The following is a 19,186-nucleotide window of genomic DNA, read 5'->3' on the forward strand; positions in this document are numbered from 1 at the left end:
CTGGTAATGTTAATGTTTGTCTGTACAGAGCTTCTGCTAGAGTTGAGTTGAATGCTGCGTGTGGTGACGTTCTCGGGCCTGGCAGGGCCTAAGGTAACTTTTTTCTCCAGTTCCTGCCTTGACATCTGACAGTGAGTGATGCTTTCAACAATCAGTGTAGCCTTTTGATGATGCCATTGGCTTCTGGCCTGTACACTGTAGCTTGTACTATCTTTGTTCCCAAACTGTCTGCAAGGGCGTGCCATAAACTGGAAGTGAAGTTAGCCCCCCTATCACTTGTGATGACTCGTGGTTGCTGTATTGGTATTGCCTCCGGCCACCTGGTATTTCTGTCGATAATGGTGAACAGGTATCTGTACCTCTCGGAGGGGGGTTGAGGGGCCACTATGTCGACTTGGCTGTGGGCAAAACGTAGGTGTGTTGTGTGGAACTTTCCTATCCCACTCTCTACGTGCCTCGTTACTTTTGATGTCTGACACAATGGGCATTCTTTTCTCCACTTTTTGATGTCGGCTTTCAGTCCCCATCAGATGTACCGTTCTGCTACATTTCAGGCAGTTGTGCAGCCTGATGGGTGGGACAGGTTGTGGGCCAGGTTGAAAGCCTTCCTTCTGAGACCTGTTGATAGGTAGGGGCGAGGGCATCCGGTACTTATTTCGCAGGTGATTGTCATCTCTCCGTTGTTGATGGATAGGTTGTCCAGCTGGAGTCGTTGTAGGTCCACATCGTCTTTTTGCGTCTCTGCTGTTTTGGGATAGGCTATCCCAATCTGGACAGCTTTGGCACAGTTTCTCGATAGTGCATAGGCTACAGTGTTTGAAGATCCCTCAGGTACTTGATGGTCCAGGAGTGTTCTGCTATTGCAGACAGGTGACACTGCTGCCGTGCTGACCATGCATCTGTGGTTTTAGTGCGGGCGTGCACCAAGGGTTGGTGGTCCATTTGCATGACAAACTGCCATCCTTCTATCATGTGGTGGAAGTGGCGGATGGCTTTGTGGACTGCCAGAAGCTCTCTGTCAAACATGGAGTACTTTCGTTCAGCTGCCGTTAACTTTTTGCTGAAAATCTCCAACAGTCGACAACCATCACCTGTATCCTGCTCCACTACCGCACCCATTGCCGTGCTACTTGCGTCAGTCGTCAAAGTGAGGGACATATGGGGTAGAGGAAAGATTAATGTGTCTGCAGAGGTTACTGCCTGCTTTGCTAATAAAAATGAGCTATCATGAATATTTGACCAACATAATTTTTGGGGTTTTCCTTTCAGACAGTTATAAATTGGGCTCATGATTTTAGCAACACTAGGTATAAATCGATGGTAGCAGTTAATTAGTCCTGAAAATTCTTGTACGGCCTTGATTGTGATTGGTGTTGGGAAATCGGTGACTGCTTTCACTTTTGCTGGGAGGGGTTTGATGCCATCTGGGCTTATTTGATGTCCCAGAAACTCCACCCTCGTTTTTGCCCACTCGCATTTGCCTTCCTTTACTGCAAGCCCATTTTCTTCGAGTATTTGTAGCACTCTTTTGATGCCTTTTAGGTGTTGCATGAGGTTGGGGCTAAATACTAGGATGTCATCAACACAGACAACGCAGAAGGGAGGATTCCCCAGAAGCTCATCCATTAGTCTTTGGAAGGTTGTCCCCGCATTCTGAAGGCCGAAACAGCTGTAACTGAACATGTAGGTGCCGAAGGGGGTGATAATCACTGTCTTCTCTATGTCTTTCTTCACTACTGGAACTTGGATATATCCCTTCAGCAGATCTATTTTAGTGAAGACTTTGGCATTGTTCATTTGGTTGGTGATGTCTGCTATGTTCGGCAACGGGTATCTGTTGAAATTCATTTTAAAGTTTAGTCACCGATAGTCTCCGCATGGCCGCCATGTTCCATCGGGTTTTGGTACCATGTGGAGCGAGGGGGATGCCCATGGGCTGGTGTCTTTTTGGCATATTCCTACCTTTTCCATTTTCCTGAATATTTGTTTAGCATGGGCAAGTTTTTCTGGGGCTAAACATCTGAAGCAGGTGTGGACTAGGGGGACCTTCAGTTTCTATGTTGTGCTTTGCTGGTTTGATTAAATCATGCTGCGGAATTCCCAGAACACCTCTGGGAATTCTTGTAGGAGTCGTCTTATTTCTGGCAGTGGGATGGCTCATGCAATGGGTATGGTTCGTTGTATCCACTGTTGTGGTGATGATGTTGGGGTGGTTTTTGGGATCAGCTGTTTTGATGCTACGTCCACCAGCAGGTTGTGTTCTTTTAGGAAGTCTGCTCCTAAAAGTGCTAACGTTACATCGGCTGTAGTCTTTCCCGCCAAATGAGTTTCACTGTCCACCTCCCATATCTTGAGCGGTGTTCTGCTAGCGGTGGATACGTGGATGTTGGTGGGTGGGGTGGGGTTGAGTCATTCGTGTGGGCTGGCTGGCACGAATGATTTGCATGCTCCCGTATCGACGAGAAATTGTGTTCGACCTCTTGTCCTTTATGAAGAAGCACGTTGAACCTTCGCATTCGTACCAGGGAAAAAAGACAGCGGTAAGCAGGTGCAACTTCTCTTAAGAGGCAATTGTTCTGCTCACCACTGATGTTTAGTTGTTTGCGTTGCGGGTACAACCCTCTTGCATGTTTTTTGAAAACAGGCAGCCTTTGTCACATTTGCAGGCCATTTTCCCAAATCTCCAGTGGAAGAAGAACATTTGCATGTCCCCGTGTCAACGAGGAATTCTGTGTCTGACCTCTTGTCCTTTATGAAGAAGCATGTTAAACCTTTGCGTTCATACCAGGAAAAAAAGACAGCAGTAAGCAGATGCAGCTTATCTTATGAGGCAACTGGTCTACTCACCACTGACGTTTAGTTGTTTGGGTCGCGGATACGACCCTCTTGCATTTTTTTTGAAAACAGGCAGCCTTTGTCACATTTGCAGGCCTTTTCCCCAAATCTCCAATAGAAGAAGCACATTCCCTCTGGGGGTTTATCTTTCTTCTGTCTGGTCTTCCCCTTGATGAATTGTTTAGGGAAGTTCCGTTTGTGGATGGGGGCAGTTGGTCCCTCTGGGTCACTGCCGGATTCCATGTTGGTTGACTCCTGGGACCATCGTGCTGCTGAGGCTATGGGTGGCTGGGTGGGCTCCGCTGTCTTGTGGGCCAAGTGTACCGCATTAACCAATTTTAGGAATTTTCTGATGGGCATGGTGGAGGCACTGGGCATGGCTGCCACTGTTTGGCGGGGCAGTTTTGTGTGGAAGACCTCTCTCATAAGGTCCAGGGTTGCCTCAGGTTGGCCATCTGCAGCAGGTAGCATTATTAGCCACCGCAATTGCTTCTAGATGTGCGATAGCCACTCATCTCCTATGGATGCTTCCACGTTGTCTAGGAATTTCTCGGCTCTTAGAGTAGGTGGCATGCTAAAGGTGACTTCAGCTGATCCTTCAATGATTTGTAGGTGAGGGTTTGAAGTTATGCGAGCCATCCTGCGACTTGCTCGAAAATGTCGTCTGGCAGGAATTCGAGACCGGCACCTGCTTCATGTGCTGAGGAGGTAATTTGCTTTGATCAGAAGACTGTCTCTGCCCTGAAGAACCAAGCTTCTGGGCTGTGGGGCGTGAATAGGGACAGATGTATGGAGGCAGTGGTGACAGTGTCACTGGAGAGGCTGGCATCGATGCGGCTAGCCGGCTGGGCTGGTCACTCCGGAGTCATAAATGTAGCGAAGGCATGAATACGAGGCTACATCTACAAACTTACTAATTTATTCAAGACAACAAACATACAGCTCAAGAGCTCTTGCGAGCAGAAACGTAGTGCCTGAAGAGGTGAACAAAATACAGATTAACATCATTCAATTGTGTTTGTTTGAGAATGGAAAATGGTACATAATTCTATACACAAGTTATGGACATAGTTCTGATAAATATAGCTGGAAAGATGACATGTATTGCTTTCAGCAGGAATGATACATTTGACGTGACATGATCATGGATGATAATATACTGTACATTAAAAGAGTGTATGCTGTCAGCTGTGTTTCTTATACAAGCATGTCCAGCGTGCATGTCCGAAGATGTTCTCTGTGAGGAGTGGATGCACACACACTATGATTTCAGGCAGCCAGGTAAGATGGATGATAGTGTAGGTCCATGTGGGACCCTACAATGATACCAGCAGTATTACACAACAGTGAGCTGTCACACATGAACCTTATAACGGCAAACACACGATCAAGAGATCATGCACACTTATCAAAAAGGTTGCACCAATTCTTCTGTCCATACTTCAGCTTGAGTACAAACAAGGGAAGATTCTACGGCACTCAGATAACCCTGTGTCAACCCTACATACAGCAGACATCCTACCCACCAGTAAGCAAATGCTGCTGCCAATCCCAAAAGAAGAAGGGGGCTTTCTCAAGTCTAACAGAAATTCTTGTGAGAGGTCTTCTGAAACTACTGCTTCTTCCCATGGAAGGAAGAAGAGGCAGGGGAAGACAAGGATGAAGAGCTTAACGAGGAGGAAGAAGAAAATACATTCTTGTGTTTCTGCAACTTACTCTGTCTTATTCTCCTCAGGATGCCAGGATGCAGTGTTAACGTATGGACTGTACTCAATACTGCGGGGTATCCACTTGGGTAAGGAGGCTCAAAATCATTGAGTTCCTTAGCTGAAACAGCAAGAAAAGATGAATTGCTCAGAACACCAAGAAGTTACATCTGTCAATACTCCAATGAAGCTGCCAATGAAACATTTGCAGGTGGCTGTCAACCACTAACATGCAAAAATGTCTCACCCAGGTCAGCACCATCGGATAGCTCGAGCCTACCCTAACAAGCACAGACAGCCCCCGGTTATCAGTAGGCTTGGTTATCGGCAATCCAGTTTTATGGAGTTTGTCTAGCACTGAAAATTGCCCATTTCTGCTTATCAGCACTGATAATTTGGTATTGGCACCGATCTCTGGTAATTGGCACTGATAACCGTCTCAGCACTGAAAATTGCCTATTTTTGTTTATCAGCGATTTTCGCTTATTGTTGCACCACTCGAATGGAATGTGTGTGTGTGTGAAGAAGAATGTTAAAAGACTCAGCGATTATCAAAGGCTGAGTAATCCTTCAAATATCTTTTGACTTTCCTCCACTGCTGCCAAACCTCTCCACTGCAAAGGAGACTAGCCAGCCAACACTCTCCTAGTAACAATGCAGAACAACAAAACTGGTTACAACCACTAAAGATGTGCACCCTTCATATCCTTAACATCTTTAGATATTCATTTTCTTGTTCATATCAATGTTGTACAAAAATTCAAATCGATATCAAACCAAAATAAAAAAAAACACTATACATACAGTAAAAAATATGAAAGAAGTTTCAACTTAATAGTTAGTTAGAGCACAGCAAGGTGTCTTGACTACAGCCAAAGAAAAATTGCTTGATGACAGCAGGTGAGGGGAGGTTCCCCAAATTCAACCACCTACCATCAGTTAAATACCTTGTTACCAAGTTTTAATCACCCATTCCAGCTCACAATGAGGAATTCTCATGTGTAAAGGCAATGGTTTGTATTCCCACAAAAAGAAATCCATCATAATAATGTACCTGATTAGTAAAGAACCTCAATAAGTTGAAGGGTTTCTCTAATGGTTTCTTGTGAAACAAATAAGATTACTAATACCAAAGTCTACTTCATCCAAATGCAGACTGAGCATCATGAATATCCACATTGTGAAGAGTTGCAATAAATGTAAACAATAAAAATGCACACACATACTGTATACAATACTGTACACATATATTTTATAGAAAAAGCAATATCCCTTAATAGGGCAAGGTTACAGAGAAAAATCAAGATTGCCACAGTCATATTCATCCTTTACTTGCTGAATCAATGATGAACCTTCTGCACCACCACTCAATTTATACACTATCAAAAAGGCCTATCAATAGCACATCAAGTTTCCATCAAGAATTAGCCCATTCACCTGTCTAGCATACACTCCCCTTCTTCCTGGAAATGAACAAACTTTTGTTCAGTATACTTATTATGCTCAGTCTATTCAACACTTTCTCTGTCTTATTCTCCTCCCTCTGCCCCAGCCGCCAAATTATGCACACTTTTGTCAACCTACTGTCTTTCATTCCCTACACACGACCAAACCATCTCAAAACATGTACTCATTCCTACTTTCACCTACAAATATTTTTTCTCCAATTCTCCACATTTCTCACCCTTTCAGTTTTTCTTAATTCAAAGATACAATGCAAACAATTAATCTCAACAGCTTCAACAGTTTCATTATCTGCATTCAACAAACACACTACTTCCACACAGGAGAGTTAGCTCTACATTCATTCCATACATTTGAACTTTGCCTTCACAATACACTCTACTTCTCCAAATCTACATACACCCTTCTGCATTCTTGATTCCAACCTACTTCATCATTTACCTCTTCTTTCATTCTGCCGTCATCCATTAAATTTATTCCCAAATACCTGTATAAATCAACTGCTCTCATACTAGCACCCAATATCAAAACGCACTGCTCCCATTGCCTGGTCTCCATTTACCCTCATAAAATTAATCTTTCTCAAATTCACTTTCAATTTTCTCTTCTCAAGAACTTTTAGACTGTCACTAGTTTCTGCAGTTCCCTTCATCATTCCCCATCAAGATCATTTTACAGGCAATCATCAGCCACAACAAATTCTATACATGACCCATTTTTTATACTACATACCTGCATCTGTATCTCCTGTCCTTTCTCTTAAATCTCATATCAATCCATCTATGGAGGCCCAACACAAATTGGTCTTAGACCCAAGTTTATACCAAACAAGTCACTCTTCCAATGTATATTCTAACAAAACCTACCAAGGAAATGCAAAAATCCCCTCTAAAAATGTTTATAACTGTCAGAAGCTGTATACCCCTCAGTAAAATGCCTGTTTGCCATTTCACTGCTTAATTTGATATTTCAAACAAAACAAACCTTATATTATCATACTAAAACAATATCATTTCAAACAAAAAATACACCCCAAACCATGATCCCAAACACCCAAAGTAACCTTACATTACAGTATTCTCCTACTAACGTTACTCTTACATAGGCTATATACAACCCCAAAACACTCATAACTGCCTATTTTAACAGTTTATCGCCAAATTTGACAGTTCAAACAAAAATATACCTCATATTATCATCCCAAAACACCCTAATATTTCAAAGTCATGTTGCAAAATTAAGTACCAGCCTACACCAGTTACTCTTAAGTATCCCCTATCATTCAGACATGCACTTTTTCTTTGGCCTACTTAACTTTGCGCATCGTCTGGTTGTACATTTTACGTATATTGATATTTTCCTGTGTTGTCAGATGATTTTTGAAATATTTACTGTGCAGGTACGTATTTTAGGATAGTCCGCACCATCTCCCATAAACTTATTAAAAAATTCTTGTGCCGTCATTTCTCTCTCTCTCTCTCTCTCTCTCTCTCTCTCTCTCTCTCTCTCTCTCTCTCAGTATACATATTTAATGGGAAAACATTGCAAAATATCTATAACATGTTATTTCACTTACAGAATCGATTTATACTGTATTGATCTAATCACCATAAAAATATTTAAAATCCGAATTTCATACCTAAACACAAAACAACACGAAAATAAACAAATCCAGCAAGTTCACGATAGATCAACAAAGGTAGTGTTGCCATATTTTTTGCTTTGTCTGATTTACTGTACCGTATTTCATTACAAGTTTAGTTGACTACAATTATCACACATATTATAACAGTACACACGAGAATATTTTATCACTGTTGATGTCTCATCTCTAACCACCATAAAAATGTTTAAAATCCGAATTTCATACATAGGCAACACTCAACATTCTTACTCTCCTCCTAGCCTTTGTGAAGTCTCGTCATCAGCAAGTTACTGTGATCTGATGTTAACGCTAAAGTTCTCTCTCTCTCTCTCTCTCTCTCTCTCTCTCTCTCTCTCTCTCTCTGAGATAAGAGAAAGATTGATTTTTTATGCAAGTATGTTTATTTGTTTTGTACAGTATAGTTTTATAGATAAACATGATGTTACTTCGTCATTCATTTTTTTATATCTTCCATGCATAATTACTATACAAGTTTTACATTTATATAAAAGCAGGCTGGAAAATAAAATTAAAATAATTAGCGAATATTTCAGATACTGTACAGTATGCTCTATCATCCAAAAACACTTTACAGTACAGTAATATAATTTCAAATACATCTTACATTATCCGTAAAAGAGAGAGAGAGAGAGAGAGAGAGAGAGAGAGAGAGAGAGAGAGAGAGAGAGAGAGAGAATCATTCTGGGCCCACCTATCATTCCAGGGTGAATTTGTATTAAAGATTTATTTAATTTGCATTACTGCAAACATTTTACAGATATTTTGCTATGTTTAGAGAGGAGAGAGAGAGAGAGAGAGAGAGAGAGGAGAGAGAGAGAGAGGAGAGAGAGAGAGAGAGAGAGAGAGGATTGTAAACTTGTTAAGCTCATTCTATGGCCCACCAGTCATTCCAGGTGGACCCCAGAATGAGCTTAAGAAGAAGTTTTCTATTTGTATTACAGATTTATTTAATTTGTATTAAACATTTTATAGATATTTTGCTATTTTTACATTAATTTTAACATTTGAAAATTAGTAAATCATTTATCATAAAAATGTATTTAGCCATGAAAATAAAATGAAAATACAACAATTAGTGGACATTGCTCTATGAAAAAAATCGTTAATTAGTGAAAATTCCCCCGTGGACAAGTGAATAATGTGTTCCACAAAAATCCGCAACAAAGTGAAACGCATAAAAAATGGGGGGGGGCACTGTAGTTACATTCAACACATTACCATCAACTACACACATCCATAGAACCTATATCGCATAAATCTCCATGTATGTGCCATATGGTATTTCCCATTATCACAGATTTTTCACGTATCTGCTTCATAAAAAAACCAGGAACACACCCTCTCCCCAGTATAAACCAATAATGCACTTCCTATCCAGTAAATCTTTCTGTTCAATGATTTACTTTTATTTATATAAAGTATACTCACAACCATATATTCATACTGTACCTTTACGCTAATAAAAATGGACATATGAAGGCTTTTTTAACAACTTACCCACTCATTTCATATATTTTAGCAACAAATGCTTACCTGCTTAAAAATAGATAAGTCCAGTCATACAAACACAAGCTCAAAGAATTTTGTTTTCAAATTTCTAAGTAAATACTCATCTGTACTATAATGTTGCTGCAATTGTTTAAACAAAATGTTTTGCAAGGTTTTCTTTTCTACAACTGCCAATTATACTTATCAAAGTGGCCATAACCTTGTTTGAGGTTCTCGTCCTTCTTGCTCAGTTCTAGTCTAGCCTCGGTCTACATCTACATTCTATGCTCGGCTTTCAACTTTTGCCTTCACTCTGCTTTCAGCATACTTTGCATATGTGTACATTATTCCACCAGCTGTGTTCAGAAAAATCCCTGGAATTTTAATGAGATTAATGTATTTATATACTTTTATGGAGCTAAATACAGTATATAAATATTGATAAACAAACCAAAGTCATCCATAAAATGTTTAGAGAAAAGCAATACAGTATTAAATGTTGCCCAATCTATGGCAGAGTGGTTTAGTTCATCAATGGACTGATTACGTAACACTGGAGCTAGTCAGTCATTGAATGGGTGACCGCTCTTCTCGGCACTGATTCCTTGGGAGAGGATCTTTACCAAAATTTCCTCAGTCTACTCAGCTGTAAATGAGTACCTATTCCTGATGAGGTAGGGCCCAGCTATGGGTTAAATAGCAAAACTCAGCAATGATGGAAAGAAATGAAAGAATAAATGACAACGATGTAAATGGAACCTCTGGCAACAGAGGTGCTTCGTCCAGCAGCCAGGTATACAGCCCAATCAACGGGGAGGATGGTCAGGTACTTGGAGGTCATCATCCAGCTACTGACCACCACAACAACAGTAACCAGCAACCAGAGACTGGAGCTACAGAGGCAAACCAGAAGAAGAAATGGACAAGAGAAGAAAATAAGGAAATATGGAGATGCTACATCAGGAGCGACCTGACAGAAAGAGGATACAAAAGAAGACTGGTCAACATCTGAAATGAGAGAAATAAAACCCCTCAAACAGAACAGAGGCTGGCAAACCAAGCAAGGAACAAAAAGAAAAAGAACTGGCTCTCCACAACAGAAAAAGAGGAACTGAAAAGAGAAATAACACCCAGCAACAAAGGACAAGAAGATGAACTAAGAGACGATGACACAGAAAGTGACAGGAATGATGAGCTACCAAACGACACACGAGGAAACACTGACGATGTAACCGAGAGGTCAGAATGGGTGGAAAAGATCAGACAATGGATGAAGCCAGATACAGAAAAACAGATCCTCCATGAAAGCCTACAACACAAAAAACAAGGGAAAACAAGTGAAGTTAATGAAATAATGAGATTAATACACACCAACAGTATCAGAGAAACAAATAACATGGCATATGCAGGAGCAAGACTAGTAGTAGAACTCATGGGGATACAAACATCAACACCACCATCACAACCAACCCAACAGAAACCAAAACAGCAACCGCCTTGGAAAAGGCGCCTGGAAAAACAAATCATGGTGAAGAGATGACTTGAGTAAACTGAAAGAGATGGCAGAAAAGAGGGTAAGAAGCAAGACAACAAGAGAGGAACTTAATGAGAAACACAAAGTAGAGGAGAAGGAAATAAACAACACAATAGAAGATATAAAACAGAGGCTTAAAGCCAAAGCACATAAGAGCCAACAGTACATTAACAGAAATAAAGGATACCAACAGAAAAAACTCTTCAGAATCAACCAGAAAAGACTATACAGTCAACTAGGAGGGGAAGACAACCACCAGAAAATTCCCAAAGCCAAACCAAGTAAGAGACTCTGGGAAAACATATGGAGCAATCTGGTATCACACAACACACATGCAACATGGCTCCAGGAAGTCAAGGCAGAAGAAATGGGGAGAATAAAACAAAGATTTACCGAGATCAAGACAGACAGACACATTACGACACCAACTAAAGAAAATGCCCAACTGGAGAGCCCCAGGTCCTGATGAAGATCATGGATACTGGCTCAAAAACTTCAAGGCCCTACACCCACAAATAGCAGAACAACTCCAGCATTGTATCACAAACCACCATGCGCCCAAATGGATAACCACAGGGAGGGCATCCTAGTACAGAAAGACTAGAGCAAGGGAAATACAGCAAGTAACTACAGGCCTATCACCTGCATACCAATACTGTGGAAGTTACTAACAGGTATCATCAGTGAAGGCTATATAACTACCTAGAGGATACAAACACCATCCCACAACAGAAAAGACTGCAGAAGGGAGTGTAAGGCAGAAAAAGACCAGCTCTGATAGACAAAATGGTAATGAAGAATAGTAGAGAAGAGACCACCAACCTAAGCATGGAGTTGACTACAGAAAGCCTCAACTTACGATACCGCTTTACGTGGCTAATAGAATGTCGAAAATATATGGGGCAGAAAAACACCATCAGCTTCTAAAAATACAATGCACAATTGGAATATAGTACTTACAAACTTTGGGATAAGACTAGCAAAGGTTAATATCAGGAGAGGAAGCTTTCAAGGCAACTCACTGTCCCCACTACTCTTTGTAGTAGCCATGATTCCCATGACAAAAGTACTGCAGAAGATGGATGCTGGGTACCAACTCAAGAGGGGAGGCAACAGAATTAACAATCTGATGTTCATGGAAGACATCAAGCTGTATGGTAACAGCATCAAGGAAAACAGACACCCTAATCCAGACTGTAAGGATTGTATCTGGGGTCATCAGGATGGAGTTTGGAATAGAAAAATGTGCCTTGGTCAACATACATAAAGGCAAAGTAATAAGGACTGGAGGGATAAAGCTACCAGACGGGAATAGCATCAGACACATAGATGAGACGGGATACAAATACCTGAGAATAATAGAAGGAAAGGATATAAAAAAACACCAGAGATGAAGAAGGACATGATCAGGAAGAAATATGCAGAGACTTGCGGGGCCAATACTCAAATAAAACTCACGCGGAAACATGACAAAGCCAAACACATGGGCAGTACCAGTAATCAGATAAGTGCAGGAAGTAGTGGGTGGACGGGCCTGAACTCCACAGTATAGACTAGAAAACTAAGAAACACATGACAATACACAAAAGCACTACACTCAAAGAGCAAATACAGACAGACTATACACATAACTTACGAAGGAAAGGGGAAGAGGGCTACTAAGCATGAATGACTGCATCAACATCGAGGAGCAGAGCACTGGGGCAATATCTGAAAACCAGTGAACTAGTGGCTAGGAGGTGGATGGGAAGGACTAATAAAAATGAGGAAGACCAGAAATATACAGAGACAGAGAATGAAAAACAGAACAGAGGAATGGCACAACAAACCCAATGCACGGACAAGTACATGAGACAGACTAAAAAAAGAACTAGCCAGCGATGAAACATGGCAATGGCTACAGAGGGACAAACTCAAAGTGAGAGCAGAAGGAATGCTAACAATGGCACATGATCAGCCATAAGAACCAGATATGTTCAAAGACACACTCACCCATATCACGGGAAGTGCAGTATGAAAGGTGAGACCATAAACCACATAACAAGCAAATGTCCAGCGGCTTGCACAGAACCAGTACAAAAGAGGCATGATTCGGTAACCAAAAAGCCCTCCCTGGAGTCTGTGCAGAAACACCAGCTAGCTTGCAATAATAAGTGGTACGAACACCAACCTGAGGGGGTGATAGAAATGATCAGGCAAAGATCCTCGGACTATGGTATCAGAACAGATGGGGTGATACATGCCAATAGGCCAGCGTGACACTGATTGACAAAATCAAGAAGAAAGTATCACTCCCTGATGTGGTAATACCATGGAATTCAAGTAGATGAAAGAAAAAATTGATAAAGTATCAAGACCTGAAAAATCAAAATAAGAAGGATATGGGATATGCCAGTGTAAATTGTACCCATGATCATAGAAACACTAGAGCACGATCCACAAAATCCTGAAAAGGAATCCTGGAAAACTAGATGTCAGTATGGCTCAGGACCCATGCAAAGAGTGTGCTACTCAGAGAACAAGCACATAGTGCGAAAGTGATGGACTCCTAAGGAGGCAGGATGCAGCAAGACCCACATTACAAAAACCACCCAGACGAATAGGGTGACTGTGATAGACACCCCAAAAAAAATTAACAATAATAATAATTTTTGTATAGGTAAAAATGAACTGTTAATAGTAAGATGATGAACACATCATACACACTCTCAGTCTGTGGCTCACTGCTATGCAGTTTTAATTCTGTTGTTTATGGTTATTCTACATTCAAAGATATTATTTTGTTTTTATAGTGAACAGTCTGTGCAGCATGTTCAGTTTTCCAAATAAAGTATCAGTTTTCCAAGTAAAGTATAATAGTTTCATCTTAAAATTGCTCATTCTATTTAAATAATGTTCAGTTTTCAGGTTAAATATAGTATTTTCACCTTAAAATTGCTTATTCTATTCATATCACAAACTTTTTTCTTTAGTTGTTCTACAACACTACAGTAATAACTGTCATATATGAATAGCTGTTAGAAATGCTGTTCTTTGAAAAGATTTTTAAAATGTTTTCCTTCATCTAATTTTCAATACACTTTTAGCATTAAGCTATGCCATAGACTAACTTTTAATTTTAAGGACACACAAGTAAAAATATATTACATTATTATACCTGCCTGTAGTCTTGTTCCTAATTCTACCTCTGAGATCTTACTGGATAAACTTCTGGAATGAAGAAAAATGTTGCCCATATTCGTGTGGGACCTGTGGAAGAGCAGCTATTTAAGGAGTTTATCCCTGGCCAAGAGGCTCCTGGACAGATTTGCCTGCTACTCCTTGAATGGCTATAGGGAAACTATGAGAATCATTCTCATAACATAACTGCCTGATTAGGATGAATGGGAAAAAGACAGTCGTCAAAGCTGTCCAAAGGAAAAAGAATCGCATCTACCAACTGCTGGATCTGGCAGTGCTGAGCAACACTCCAGTAGCTTGTGATTCAAACTTATTACACATAGGTCTATTACCAGCATGCCCTATAAACGCTAAAGTGCTCTGCACACTCATGAGTTCAGAAAACACTCTGACAGTAGAACTGGACTTCCCCTGCTGAGCCAATCCCTTCAACTTCCACCCACACAAATTTTCCAGACTTCAAACAACAGAAGCTCTTTGAATGAGTGCCACCCTGAAATTTGAGCAGGTATCAAATAGTAGTTAGTTATAAAACCTACTGATTTTCTACCAGGTACTGAGCAAATGCTTAAAGGCTCATGAAGGCAGGCTTTAACTTGAAACTGATATGCCACCCATAATGCAATGTTCTGGATCTGTCCTCTGACCATCCAATGGATGCATGCATAAACTTATACTTGACACATCCATAAGCATCAGTACCTTTGGACTGGGATGAACCAGTGGGACTTCTACAAAAGAAGAGGTGACCAAGGTTCTGCCACCATCGAAGGTCCTCCAAAATATTTTTTGAGGTCACGACTGAGTAAGCATCAGATACAGTTGCCACAAGCCACACCTTGCATGTTGTAGTGTGGTAACTGCATCCTGAAGTGTCTGTGAGGAACTAGTTTCCCAATCAAGAACTAGCATAGCTTGGTAGGAGGATTTAGACAGCTGGAACAACAATCTCCTGATCCTGGCCTCTATCAGGCAAACTATCTTTTTTTAGGCTAAACATACCTGGTGTGTGGCTAACACAGACAGTAGCAGATCCAACTTATTGCTGTGGTTCGCCGTCAGAGGTGTAAATAAACCTGATACAACAAAGTTAAATGCAGTTTAATTTTGTTGCTGTAATGCCATCATCGAGTTATTTCTCAAGTCTTACCCAATATGATTCATCCATTATGTCACCTGTGCTGAAGTTCAATTGAGGAATTACAGAACAGTAACCAGGCTAAAATGCAAGCTCAAAGTTGGCATACAGTACTTTCCATTCCCAAATACAGTGAGGTATATCTTTGTGATTAGTTGAATAAGGGTGTGAATGTATGAATTATCAAGGTTCAGGGAAGCAATGAGGAATGCAAAGAAGTTTCTCTTCCAAAAGGATCACCAAACTGATCACTGATCACCACTTTTCAGTACCTCAAACAAGAAAAAAATCCACTTAATCTTCACCACAATACAATAAATAACATGGGAAAAGATAGCTATCTTCATAAATGAGAACTTGTTTCTATCAGCTAACTACGTAACAACTCAATAGCTAGTTTGTGCTAAGACATAAACCACTGAACTTTCATCACAAAACAAATAACAGTTAATGAATTTGATGAAATTATATGGAAAACACAGTAATCACTCACTGAAACAAAGCAACACTACCAAAACTGGGTTTCTAGGCTGAAAAAATTAAGTACATTATTTACATACAGTCACATCTGCAGTCAAGTGATTCAGCAATGCAATGCGCCTATTAATTGCATACTTGCAGAATCTACATTTTCATCATTTACTAAAAGCACTTCGAGTGTAAAAGTGCTGAAATCACGAGAATCAGATTAGTCACAAGCAGGAGCAATGATCTCCATCAATACCAACAACTGAGGGATGAGCTTGAGAGCTTATTTACTGTACTGCAGACACTCGAAAAGTCAGATTACTGATGAGACACACCTGAGGACTCACAGGGAGTATGTGCAGTTAGACTTCCTTCTTCTGTCTACCAGATGAAAGACTGGTGAATCTTGGTACATCACATGACTGTGACATGTGCAAATGACATTATGATTAACAAGTTTAAAATGAAACTCATGAAAATAAATGCTACAAGGCAGCACACTTCACCATCTGAGACCACAGTGACGGCAGTAACAATTCCAAATTACACAACAGGAACTACTGTACTTAGTATATAGGAACAGTACAGTACAATACAGACACCACCCTACTTATGAACGAGTTACATTCCAGACAGCCGTTTGTATGTTGAACTGTTTGTAAGCTAGTTACTGTACTCTTCATGCCTATTTAAGTACAGTATGATATCAAGTCAATATGGTACTTTATGTTTTTTCATCCTAAAACACAATACACTGCACATACAGTACTGCATGTACAGAATAGGCATGCAAAACAAAATTTAAACTTACGGGTGGCAAAGGGAAGCGATCTGAACACAATTTTAATTTGGGATCCAGTTTGTTTGTATCTCTGAATGCTTGTAACATTAAGTTGAATCTTCGTAGGTAGGGTGGCGTCTGTAATATTTTCTTAAATATGAGACACAGCATTTTACTGAAACTAAAAACTAGTCATACCTGCAATATTAATGGGGTTAAATATGACTCCACCAAATGTAAAAAAACCAATTAAGGTTTGCAGCACTGACTTCACCACCCCAGTAACTGCTGTAGTGAGGGCAGAGTTCAATATGGTACACAAGAACAGGGAAAAATTCAAAGCGAGTCCCAGCACTAACAACAACACAAATAAGCAGAGAAATCCAAAATCTGAAAAAGATATCAAAAGTATTAGCTAACACACAAATAACTAAGAGATTTAACTACTGAGTCACTATAATTCCATCATATCAGTAACAAAGGTTCATTACCCTTTATAAAGCCAGCAATCTATTTTTAATAAAACAAAATTTTTTTGTAACTATAAACACCTTATTTTACTTATGCATTACTGCTCACAATGCAAGTAACTAGATGTTCTTTTAAGAATACCCAACGTTACTTTCTTGGAGTATTCAGGACACAAGAGGGAGCCCTTAAATCACAATGGTATCTGGCACAATTTTGAACTCCCACTAGGTGAAGCTACATATCATGTGCTACAAGTGAAGATGAGAGATCATTTCCAGTAAAATACATTAAAAGTTTATGAAAAACTTACAGTAGTTCAAATTTTGCATGTACAGGCAGTCTCCAACTATCGGCGATCCAGTTTTATGACGCTTGTCTAGTGGCGAAAATTGGCGATTTTTGGCGCCAATATACACTGATTTCCGCTTATCGGCGCCGATAATTGGGTATTAGCTCCGATACATACCTAACAGAGTTGCTGATCTCCAGTTATCATGCTGATACACCAAAAATCACCACCCTTCACTATCAAAGCACTTTCAGCACTTAACGTCATGCTGGCTGAAACGGAACCCCCACCGATAACTGAGGACTGCCTGTATTCATTCGTAATGTGTGCATACCACTTATTTTAATTCTGCTTTAACAGCTACTACTTAGGTGGGTGGGGCTGTACTATAATGACTTTAGAATTCTGGTTTAGTGGATGTGTAGAAAACTGGTAACAAGACCCCATGCCTTTCTCTTAAAGATTTATGATATTCCTGGAACCAGATCAGTTACAATATTCTTGCCAAATTTATTAGAACATTGATGAATCTAGTAGTGAGAAATTCTGCCAATATTCATTACTACTGTATGAAGGACTAAGTGGTCTATTTATGGAATAAATTATTATAAACATCAAGCAGGTCATCACTTGGCACAGTTTACCTAAGTAAACTCTTACGTTTCTCCGTATGATAGTCAACAAAATCTGATTTCACTTACAGTAATTATGGTGAGTTTTTTCTTAAAATATTCAGGAATTCGAGAAGGCAAAAGCTTTGACAGTCTGGTACCTTGTCTTCATAGGATTTCTGGAACTTTTGAGTCCTTTATCCTCCAGTTTATATGGGAAAGAAGCACCAACACTGTCCTCCTTTTCCTACATGTGAGCATATAAATCTCCAATGGGATACACCACTACAGTTTACAGAATACCAATTAATCCAGGCCTGGATCAAACCAGTGCTCGGATAGGTACAAGAAATCTGTGTTGGATACTTTTGTCTATCGTGCCCTTAACCTCTATTCCACTAGGTACAGCACTACTAAGAAGATCACGGCATCAGCACTAATGCTTATCAATAACACCTTCTTGAACAACACTGTTGAGAATATACTAAGAAAGACAGTAAAAATGGCAAAATCAGATGCTGTTCCCACAACCATATCCACCAAAATCACCTGGAAGATGAAAAGGCCATAGAGATAACAAAAGAAAATGTCACTCCCTTAACCATTAGTGGATGGATCCCCTAATGAGAGGAACTAAAACAGGTTTTAGGTGGTGTATGGATCCCCTCTGAGGAGAATTAAGCGCCATACGATTTGGCTGTATAGAGTGGGAAAGAGTTTCCACCACTTCAATGGCCCATAAATGAATTGTGGCAAATTTAGAATTCACCTCAGCTCAATCAATGGGCACCTCAGGGAGATCAGTATTGTTCTTGACTTGAAGGGGGGATGTCTTGCTCCTTTCTCTCCCATGATGTCTTTTTATTTATTTGCTCATAAATATACCCAGGGATTGCTGTTGGTTTTAGTTCATATCTTTTATGATGTCAGTTATAATTGTAATTTTGCAAAGAAATATTAGAGAAAACATGTATACCTCCAAAAAAGTTACTGCATCTCCCAATCTCAGTAAATTTACGTAAAAATTTTACAACAAATATACTCAAAATTTACTACTAATTTTAGTTCTTCTGTTATGATATTGTGTGAGCTGTAATCATAATTTTACAAAATAAAATAAAATAAATTATTCGAAAAAACATGTATAAATTGGTAAAATTTAAGTGTTTTAAAGAGGCCACAGGTTGTAAATGATTATTTTCAACAAAATGGAAAGGTAGGGAACTTTTTAGAATTTTTTCCACACTACACTATGTGCAAAGCCAGATATCTTCACCTTTCCATTGATGTGTTTTTCTTACACCACACCCTTCCATAGTTTGCTCTGGTCTGGGAGGTTGCATGATATATAATTAGCCCATCCCTCAAGGGTTAACAAGTGAGAAAATCCTACTCATAATTTACTATAAAATTATGAACACAGGCCAGCTCATCATGAAAAATAACCCACTGCCCCTTGACAGATTCAAAGAAAATAAGCATCATCTATGAATTTACATGTCCTACTAAGGAATGATGATTACCAAGCTCTCAAAAGCATCTCTCATGTCACCAA

General features: G+C 39.9%; 1 protein-coding gene across 8 annotated transcripts in view; it reads right to left on the reverse strand.

Moving 5' to 3' along the window:
- LOC136837494 (uncharacterized) overlaps window positions 1-19,186 on the reverse strand; it is a 214,960-nt gene that overhangs the window by 16,205 nt on the left and 179,569 nt on the right. For 6 of the 8 annotated variants that reach the window (XR_010852712.1, XR_010852720.1, XR_010852721.1 and 3 more), the window contains 2 exons: window positions 16,459-16,650; window positions 9,380-9,533 (listed from right to left, as the gene is read on the reverse strand). Coding sequence is in view for 2 of the 8 variants with exons in the window: in XM_067102455.1 (XP_066958556.1) it covers window positions 9,442-9,533; window positions 16,459-16,650 (284 nt within the window). In the remaining 6 variants the exon portion in view is untranslated. Of the gene's footprint in view, window positions 1-8,693; window positions 9,534-16,458; window positions 16,651-19,186 lie in introns of those variants that run through there. The other 2 variants (XM_067102455.1, XM_067102628.1) reach the window with 1 other exon arrangement.

The sequence above is a fragment of the Macrobrachium rosenbergii genome, chromosome 1, assembly GCF_040412425.1.
Source record: "Macrobrachium rosenbergii isolate ZJJX-2024 chromosome 1, ASM4041242v1, whole genome shotgun sequence".
Classification (NCBI taxonomy): Eukaryota; Metazoa; Arthropoda; class Malacostraca; order Decapoda; family Palaemonidae; genus Macrobrachium; species Macrobrachium rosenbergii.